This window comes from Papilio machaon, chromosome 5 (genome assembly GCF_912999745.1).
Source record: "Papilio machaon chromosome 5, ilPapMach1.1, whole genome shotgun sequence".
NCBI classification, from domain to species: Eukaryota; Metazoa; Arthropoda; class Insecta; order Lepidoptera; family Papilionidae; genus Papilio; species Papilio machaon.
This window is the reverse complement of record NC_059990.1, coordinates 9,863,430-9,873,583: the sequence shown is the minus strand read 5'-3', so window position 1 is coordinate 9,873,583 and position 10,154 is coordinate 9,863,430. Positions and strand designations below refer to the sequence as shown.

Genomic DNA, 10,154 nt, shown 5'->3' with positions numbered 1-10,154 from the left:
GGTCTCTTTTATTAACCATAAATAAACAATATTATGATCTTATACAGGAATGTATCGACACTGTATACTGACTGTAAACATTGCAATGGTAAGATATAGATGAGGTGAGGTGAGAAATTAAAATTAGATTGCTTGTACACTACAGAACAATTCTTACGTTTAACTGTCGTACTCACAGAAACTAAATGTTCACCGGGCGCCGCTTAGTGGTAATCAAATAATAATTCGAGCAAAAAGATCCATGAATATTGGAAATCCAGAGGAAAGTTAGGTCTGTCTCACGATTAATGTCTGTCGTTTTAACAAGTAGATACGTATTGAGTGTGGCCGTAAGCTAAGTGAGCGCGAGCCGCGTGGGCCCGGCATGCGGCGGCGGCGGCGGCGGCGGCGGCGGCACGCGAGGGCCCGGAAGCATCACTTGAGCGGCTGCTGTCGCCTGTCGTCTGCTCAATGCTCATTAGCGCGCCGCACGTCGCAAGGTGAGTCCCCACTCTGACTGCAAAGTTACTGGTATATATGCTGCCCAGCAAACTGTGGTATTATGCCCTTTTGTATATAAAGTGTGACAGACATGTGTGTGAGTCGACGGTGATAGGAGAAGATATATTCGGGTAGTGGAGCGGGTCCGCAGGAACGTGTGGGACGGGCTTTGTCCCATTTCATTACTTTGAAATAATTGGCAAGTGTGTCGGAATATTTTGTCAAATCTGGTAACGAGTCCAGGGCAGAGGGCGCGCAAGTCGTGACCCCTTATCTGCTGCCTCTCCTCCTCCTCCCCCGCGCCGCGCCCGCGCATCTCACCGCCCATTGCGCACTCCTGATTCTAGCATACGACGCTGACGGTCGGTGAGTTCATTATAAATAATATTTATTAAAAAGATTTTTAAACACATTGATGAACAGTTATTGTGTAATTTATTAATTTTAAATATGCATAAATTACGACACTACAATATTAAAATAAAATCGTTCCTCTTTATAATATTAGTAAATGTTGGTATTAGTGTAATTATGAGTATAAATAAGTCTTCTCAAATTAAGTTTTAAAAATCCTATCCGTATTCTGTTCTAACACCCAATCAACCAAATTGACATTTTTAATGTGTTATGTTTCGTAATTAATAAAACATTGTATGTAGGACGTGAGCGAGAAGGACATGACGTAAATTGTCTTAATTATAATTACAAGAGGAAGTAAGTACTGCTGGCAATAGACGAGACTCGGTCTCGGCCTCTTACCTCCGACCCTCGACCCCCGGCGGCGTAACGAAACGCGGCTGTTAATGCTGAACACATGTTTTTTTCTCATTTCTTAGAAGATTTTTGCTGCGAAGAAGACAGACAGAGTAGCTATCTTTCGCCACTGTGTACAAGTTTCTTCGAAAAATATATTATTCATAGTGATCGTAGCTGTCCCGCAACCCGTAGCACCACTAGTTTCCTATCATCGGCTCTTTGCATCACAGATTTCAATAAATCCTGAAGTCATGTTCGATCTTGTTCGAGGAATGCACATTTAATTTGAACGCCTCTCTTTACAGTATGACTGCGTAAGAAAATGTTTTCGTGGTGCGTGCTACTGGCGCTGGGAGCGTGCGCGTCGGGCGCGGCGGCCACTGAAGCCGCGGTAGGATGCGAGCTGGCGCCGCGCGAGGCCGCTGCTGACAAGTCCCCGGGGGACAACCACTACCGGCTGTTGCTCAGCGAGGACACGGAGCGCTACGCCCCTGGACACCGATACGTCGGTATGCTCGCATTTCATAATGTCCCAGTTCAGTATTTTTTTCTGTATGTATCGAAGTTGCAGGAATACATGTAACGGAACATACAATTTTGCTTGTTCATGATATTTATAGATTGAAATAAATTTCAACAGACAAATCACCTTAGGCATATTATAACAGTAACAGATTGAAGTGAATAACTGCCTGTTTCTGGTTATGAATTTATCTGCGGCGATAATGTGGTGCGTTCATTGCGGCTCCTACCGAGCGATAAGCGCCACTTCCGAAAAATACAACATTTTATTTGTTCGCTCGCCATGTATACTTTGTGACTTTATTAATTTTCATTTTAATACTACCTATTACATATCATCATCAGCTCACTATACGTTCCCATAGAGGGGCTCGGACCCTCACCTATGTCAGGAGTGACTAGGCCATTTTACATATACATGGCTACTGGTAATACTTCTCTATTTATTAATGATGGATTGAAATTTAAAAAAAAAATGATGTGTTATGTGGTCAGTAACGCTGGTGGGATCGCGCACGCACGACGTGGTGCAGCAGTTCACGCGGTTCCAGTTGGTGGTGGAGCCGCAGGACGGCACCGCACCGCGCTCGCTGCGCCGCCAAGGACAATTCCAGCTGTTCGCCGATACGCTCACCCGATTTGATGAGGAGTGCGTCAACTCGGTTCTGGAGGCCGACGACCTGCCCAAGACCGAGGTCCAGGTCATGTGGAAGGCGCCCGAGGCCGGCTCCGGATGCGTGCTCCTTAAGTAAGTTCATGTTAGGCAGGCTATGTCATGTTACCGACCGTATATCGAATAGCAGGACGTATAACTAGGAGCAACGTTGAACTAATGGGTAACTTTACGACAATGCTTGTTGCGTAGGGCCATGGTCTACGAGAACGCTAGCCGGTGGTTTGCGGAGGACGGGCAGTTGACGCGACGCGTGTGCGAGGACACCGCGCTCGCTGCGCCCGACTGCTGCGCCTGCGACGATGCCAAGTACAAGGTGCCCGCTCTACTCGGCTGTGCTCGCAGCCCTCACCGACTTGTTATAAACGCGACACCTTATTTTGCTCGTTTTACTTAATATGTTAACGTTATCTTATGGAGTAACTATAAAACAGCTCGAACTTTAAAGGCAATGATTCTAATAATATCTTTTGTAATGTAATGTTATAATTATTGCTTTGGCAGATGGTGTTCGAGGGACTGTGGTCGCCACAGACGCATCCTAAAGACTTCCCGGTTCAGGCCTTGTGGCTGACGCACTTCTCCGACGTGATCGGCGCCACGCACCCGCGCAACTTCTCATTCTGGGGGGAGGGGCAGATCGCGTCCGATGGTTTCAGGTCGCTGGCGGAGTGGGGTTCTGTGGGGCTGCTGGAGCGTGAGCTGCGCCAGCGCGGGCGGCTGCTGCGCTCCGTGGTGAAGGCGCAGGGCCTGTGGCACCCGCGCGTCAACGCCAACACCTCCGCCGTCTTTACCGTCGACAGGACGCGCCACTACCTCTCCCTCGCCTCCATGTTCGGTACTCATCAGCCTTCTATATTATATCCTATCACATCAATATCCGTATGTGATACCGTCTCAAGTTTTCGAATCATATTTGAGTGTTACTATTTGTTGTTCGTTGTTCTGTTAAGCCGAAAACATATCATGAGTCCACTTGACCGATAAGTTGGAGTATAAAGTTTAGAAGCAATCCGGTGTGATGGTCATTAAAATTATTTGTCCGTCACGCGCAGGCCCCTCCCCCGACTGGGTGGTGGGCGTGAGTGGGCTGGAGCTGTGTAACAAAGACTGTAGCTGGGCGGAGAGCAAGACCATCGACCTGTTCCCCTACGACGCCGGCACCGACAACGGCATCTCTTACATGGTGACGAAACCGCTTTAATACTTGTTTATTGTCTTTGCGCCCCTTTTATTTTTTTAAGTCCTTAACAATATTTAACTATTTCATTTGATAAAGGCCCTAAAATAGTCGAGTAAATATGGATGAATTATTAAACTGTTACTTCCCGCAGTCGGCAAACTCTGAAACGATTCCCCGCGAGAAGATGTATCGCATCACTACGATGTACCCGGAGGACCCGCGCGCGCCCTTCTACAACCCTGGGGGCGAGCTGCGGCCCATGGCGCGGCTGTACATCACGCGCGAGAGCCTGCTGCCGCGCGGCTGCGACGAGGACACGCTGCAGGCTCTGGTGCTCGAGGAGGCCGAGAACACGCAGGCCGTCAATCGCCGTAAGTGCAAAATAATTATTCTTATTGTTTTCAAGGTTATCGTTGTTTGGTTTTTATTTGACGTGTTGTCGGCTGTGTCGTTGCAGCGGAGTGCGGGGTGACGGAGTGGAGCGCGTGGTCTGCGTGCTCGGTGTCGTGCGGCAAGGGGCTGCGCATGCGCACGCGCGAATACCGTATGCCGCAGAAGGCCGCCATGTTCGCCTGCGACCGCCAGCTCGTCTCCAAGGAGATGTGCGTCGCCGACGTGCCCGAGTGCCCGTGAGTGCAATAGCGTACTTTTTACTGTTCATATTCTTAGTAATAAAATTTGTGCAAAGAAATATTTTTATGTTGATAACATCGATCAGCGAGCGCGGCGCGGCGGAGGCGGAGGTGGAGGCTGAGGCGGAGGCGGTTGGAGTGCCGGAGGAAGCATGCCGCACGACGGAGTGGGGCCCGTGGAGCGAGTGCTCGGTGACGTGCGGCATCGGCATCAGCACGCGCCGCCGCACCTTCCTCGACCACATGGGCTTCAAGAAGTGCCCGTTGGTGCCCACCGGTACGAACTCAACTCTTCAATTGGGCTGTTGAGTTGTTGAGCAGCATCGAAAATTTTAATAGGTCGGTGGCGGTTTGTAATATGCGACATGATGTGTTGTCAGAGGAGAATCGTAAGTGCATGGAGCCGCAGTGCGTGGAGGCGGAGGCGGACGCGGGCTTGTCGGACCCCGCGTGCCCCACCACCGAGTGGTCGGGCTGGTCGCCGTGCTCGGCGTCGTGCGGGCGCGGCGTGAGGTTCCGCACGCGGCTGCTGCTGGTGCCGGCGGACCGCCAGCAGGAGTGCTCGGCGCGCGTCGAGCTGCTGCAGCAGCGGCCCTGCCAGGACCGCGCCGACTGCGCCATCGACATGCCCACAGCTAAGCGTAACTATACTCATCTCTTTGCGGCTTCTTTTGCTCAACTTATTGCTCACAAAGTCAGAACCGTTTTAATGGACTGCATTTGAATTAATATGGGTCGTTAGGTGACAGACACGCCAATCAATACTCAACACCTTAGTTGCTTTAAGTTATTAAGTTACCTACAATTAAAGTTCTTTGATCGCGGTCTTTGCTATCAGTTTTCTTGTTCGGTAAAACAATAGATAAAAGCTTTTACTATTGCCTTATGCGTACAACAAAGTCGTATCGCTGGCCTTCATGGTAATGGCTCCTCCGGGAATACGTCTCGACAAGGTCACGTTACATATTGACAGGTCTCTGTTGCTACTTAGTTGCACATACACAAAACTTACGCGTAACGTGCTAACAACGTGAATATAAAGATCCAGCTTCTCTGTTATGATGTGAGTTTATATGTATGTGCCCCCCCCCCCCTAGGTATCTGCATGGAGGCACCGGAGCAAGGCCCGTGCCGCGGCCTGTACCAGCGCTGGGCATTCGTGGCGATGAAGGGCATGTGCGTGCCCTTCAACTACGGCGGATGTCGCGGCGGACAGAACAACTTCCTCACGCAGCAGGACTGCATGGACACCTGCAAGGTGCTGCTCGGTGAGTACATATGTACCAGTGCTACTGCTACTGGAAACTTATTTTAATTATTTTCAATGATAAGTATCTATATGATATATATAAAGTAATATAATGATATATATATAAGTGACGACATTATGATTTATTGTTCGCATTTATGACAATCCCAGTACAATATAAATCAACTACAGCCATTATTGTTATATCAAAATACTTACGTACAAAATGAATACATTTTAATATCGTTCAGTTGAGGCTTTATGTATGTTATTTAATACAACGCTGCATAAAAATGCTAGCAATATTTTGTGAAAAAATAAACTAAGACATATTAAATCAGTCTAGAACATGTCATGTATTTTAATATGTGCCGCCGAAACAAAAATCTCAGTCTTATCATTTACAATACAAAATAAAATATCGAAAAACGACTCTTGATTAGATGTGAAAGTTGTATGTTAATCCTCCATCTATATTTACTTCTACATTAATATTGTTAAGAGGAACGATTTAATTGTTTGTTAATTTGTTTGTTTCATTGCATTGTATAGGCTCCGACACGACTAAACCGATTTCAAAAATTCTTTCACTGTTGGGAATATATTTTTAAAAATTCCGCGCAAACAAAGTCGTGGACAACTGCTTAAAGTTTATACATATATCTATGGTCTTGCAAGAGTCCGAAAACTTGTGCTATTTCTCTTAATATTTTAATGAGCCTCGTTAAGTGGCATGAGCATGTGCAGTGGATTGCGAGTAACGCGGGTGACGTGTGTGGTGGGGGCCGGGGGAGGGGGAGGGCTGCGAAAGCGCGGCCTTGACCACCGCGCTCCCCGCCTCCTGCCCCCACCCCCACGCATCCCACGGAGTTATGTGCATCGTACACAATATGTTAACTACACACAATCCGAGAGATATTTAAAATAAACTGCCAAACAACAAAGTGGTACTCCTACGTGGGATCTTTACCCGACTACACGATCTCCTAAATCTGAAGCAAGTAAATTGGGAGAGGGGTGGGTTGGGGGGCACTAAGCCAGGAATCACATGGCATGACTGTTGTTGTTAATATCAATAACTTATCAACTGAAGAAGAAACTTTGGCGTTGATGTCCGCGAGTACGTGCCATGTCCAGACATTACCAGTTATAAGGATAACAGACGTTATTTTACGCAATCTGTATTGCAATGTTATCAGTTGAAAAAGCGGCCCGCGTCCTGTGCAAGTGACGGAACACGCGGTACTAAATAATCAGGAGCTGTGTGAATGTGAAACAGACAAGTTAACTGGCAATCAATCATTATGCTGGCAGTTCGCCAGCCTCTGCCGGCACTGCCAGATGGTGCTACCTGATGATGTGCCCGACATTAATATAACATAGCTTACTGCATATACTTTTCTTATTTTTATGATTTATGTTCCACAAGAAAGTTATAATATTTACTAGATTTAATATCCTTCAAAGTGTACGAGAAATTATATTGTTTGTGTTGTTTAATCTCTGTATTTTGGAAAACTAATTGACAATTTTCCTACGACATCTTTTAATTACGTTTTTACTATTTGTAGCAAACTTGTCACGGGTTGGTATTAAATGAGTCATGGATAATCCTAGACTTAGTGCAAGTTAATCACTTCCTAATGCTGCTGTGAGCTTGTTAACCCGTGTCAGTGTCAGCGAGGCTTTGAAATTCTCGTAGTAACGGCTGACGTCAGCTAAGCCACCGGAGAGAGGGATCAACAATCCAAAGCTTCGATGCTGTAGGTCGAGCTGAGGGTGTTATCAAATTATTTCTTACAAGGATAGTGTGGTGATGAATGATTAGCACCCAGCTAGTTAGTTATAGGTAGCGTATTAGCGGACATTAATATGTTCCGACGACGATCTCAGGTTTATTATCGTGACAAACAAATTGACATCTCGTGACACGTGATGTTGTCCAGTATCCCGCGACCAATGTAATTGACAAATATTGACGATAGAAAAACTTATTTACGAAGATAAATACTTTGTTGTTATTTAATCATCATTGTAGTCCCGACAATGGTCAAGCCGTGCGGCGCTGGCTGTGGACCTCTACAGTGATAACTTTAATCATTATGTTTTGATGCATTTCGTACACTTTAATTGAACTATTATGCTGAGATGTGGTAAGTATATGTACAAGTTCAAGTACATATCAAACTTAGTAATATGAACTTAATATAATTAGGTCGATGTCTGGAATATGTCACAACTTAGCAGACGGTCGTCACGATATGGTACATCTTGTACAGTATGCGCCGCAGGGAAAAAGATTACGCTTATGTTATGAGCCTTTTTATCTTAGTTTTCTAACAACTGACGTCAGATGCTGACATTACTCGTGACGCCATCTTAAACACTTTTATGCATCTAATATTTTGCTTTGGTTAGATTTTTTGTCTGATGTTGTGATTATATGCCAACATTGTACATTTAAGTTATCCGACAGGAGGCGCCGGGCCTGCAGGTGGCGCCGGGCCGGCAGGGGGCGCGGCGAGCCCCGCGGCCACCTCCAATTACCCCGGCCTCAGCATCGTCTCCATCGTGCCGGTCCCTCCCGCCTTGAATGGTAAACACTTTGTGTAAGAATGATTGTCATTAAGTGTAGTTATATGTACTATGATTGTGTGTATCATTATCCTCCTCCAGGGCTAGGATCCCCTCCGGCGGCGGGCGGCGCGTCTGGCGCGGAGTGTCGGCTGAGCGCGTGGGGCGAGTGGAGCCGTTGCAGCGTGACTTGCGGCGTGGGCTACCAGGAGCGCACGCGCACCGTACTCGTCAGTATACACTTTATGTGCTGCTACTTGTTTAGTAGGAACGGGGAAAGAGCTTCTCTTGTGAGATAGTTTGTTCATATCTATCATTTCTAAGTCAGTTTACGTACTTTAACTTGAACTTAAAGTAGTCACAGTAAATTAGCCGGACTATTTTAATGACTTAGTAATCTAATACCTCTCAGAATTTTAAAGAAATACCGCTCTAGAGTGACGAAACACATTGCAACACGCAGCACAACATCTGCGCAATTGACTGCTGGAGATGTGCGCACTGGTTGTGTGTAACTGTGAGAGCAATGTTTAACAGTGGTATTGTCTGTGTGTTGACAGTCGCCGGCGGGCCCGGGGGCGCCGCCGTGCCCCGCGCGCCTCGTGCGTCGCCGCCGCTGCTCGCGCGCCTGCTAGTTGCCGCACTACGTGTTAACATAACACGAATCTTAATACTATGACATGGTTCATTTCTTAGGATATTATTGAATAGGCATTAGTAAACTTAAACATATTTTAACCGAATTTTATTTCAAGAAACAACTGAGCACACGTACTATCTATCTACGGTACTTATCTATTATTTGTTAAATACAGCTTCCTTTCTGATAGATTTATTACTAGAATCTATAAGATCATGTTTTTTCACCGAACGTAAGTTATAACATGCTTTCATTATCTTCCATAGTTTAAAAAAAAGTTTACTTATCAATATTTAGAATGGTGTGTCTGGTTTAAATGTGCCGGTACTTTTTATAATTAAGTTTACATTAGATTTTAAATAAATACGTTTGAATTATATTATGCCTTTTATTTTTACTTTTTTTTCTTTATTAAAAGTCATCACAGACATTGGACCTATAACAATTAACAACCCTTCTACAAGGCAAATTAAAAAATCCACATAACAATTAACCAAGAACATTTTTCTTAGGATAAAATTCCCCAACATATTTATTTTTCGGTGTTCTTCCAGCCTCCATGCAAATACATTATTACATAAACTACTATATACATCTAACGAGTATACGCAGCTAACAGCTCAAGTACCATCTCAATACTGATATCGTTGTTTCTCGATTGTTCCGACATTAAATTGTACGCTCAACTCAACATAACGTGAATCGTTCGCGCACAATTAAACTCATATTTTTTATTTGCAACAATTGAAATAATTGACATTGGAAATCGATGATAAATCAATGTAGAAAAAAAAAACCTCGAGGCAAGGCACGAACCTCTTTGAGCTTTGAATTCGTATGTACTTCAACGCAATTTCTTTGTTATAATTTTTTTTGGCTCAGAAAGTTGATGAAAAGATGTGATCATCAAATTTATGTCCAAGGAAAATTCAGTTTTCCCGCTTTGTGTAAACTGCACCTCCTCCTCGGTCACTGCACTTACCCACGTTATTTAACGATCGAGCATTGAAAAATTTACCTGTAACAGAAAATCTCCTATAAGTGATTTGTTTTACCCTATTTAATTTTAGTTTAGAAGTTTTAAATTTTAATTTTTTTATAAAAAATTAAACCATCGATATCTCTTGGTATATAGAACAACAAAAACATTGAAATTTTTTGCTTTCAAGGAGAACGGTCTTCCGCAGTCCGAGCTGAATGCTAAGAGGCGGTTAATTGTATGGCACGAGTGTAAACTCGACGGCCATGTAAAATTATACATATTACATTGTATCTGTTTTGGTATAATCAGTACTTGAGTACTTTTGACCTTACTTCAGTTATGAAAAATCAATTTCATTTCAAATTTTTGTTGTTACTTAAATAATTTTGGTGGACATAATTGCTGTCCTCCTTCCACTAAATGACAAAATAATTATACACACTTCTTATCACAAAAGTTCGTT

General features: G+C 44.6%; 2 protein-coding genes across 4 annotated transcripts in view; one reads left to right on the top strand and one right to left on the bottom strand.

Annotated features, from left to right (window-relative positions):
• Nucleotides 1-10,154, bottom strand: part of LOC106709597 (phosphatidylcholine:ceramide cholinephosphotransferase 2) — a 45,868-nt gene that overhangs the window by 19,011 nt on the left and 16,703 nt on the right. The gene's annotated exons all lie outside the window — the stretch shown is intronic.
• LOC106709555 (spondin-1) lies at nt 402-8,936 on the top strand. 3 transcript variants are annotated; one of them, XM_045677971.1, is made up of 14 exons: nt 402-479; nt 1,542-1,745; nt 2,254-2,506; nt 2,624-2,747; nt 2,936-3,269; nt 3,487-3,617; nt 3,766-3,985; nt 4,072-4,243; nt 4,333-4,523; nt 4,627-4,887; nt 5,344-5,514; nt 7,972-8,091; nt 8,172-8,299; nt 8,630-8,936. In XM_045677971.1, exons 2-14 carry the CDS (start codon nt 1,559-1,561, stop codon nt 8,702-8,704), a joined length of 2,367 nt encoding a protein of 788 aa, XP_045533927.1. In that variant the 5' UTR covers nt 402-479; nt 1,542-1,558; the 3' UTR covers nt 8,705-8,936. The 3 variants fall into 3 exon arrangements, with proteins under 3 accessions (XP_045533927.1, XP_045533926.1, XP_045533925.1); XM_045677970.1 differs by lacking the exon at nt 402-479 and adding an exon at nt 575-842; XM_045677969.1 differs by lacking the exon at nt 402-479 and adding an exon at nt 575-846.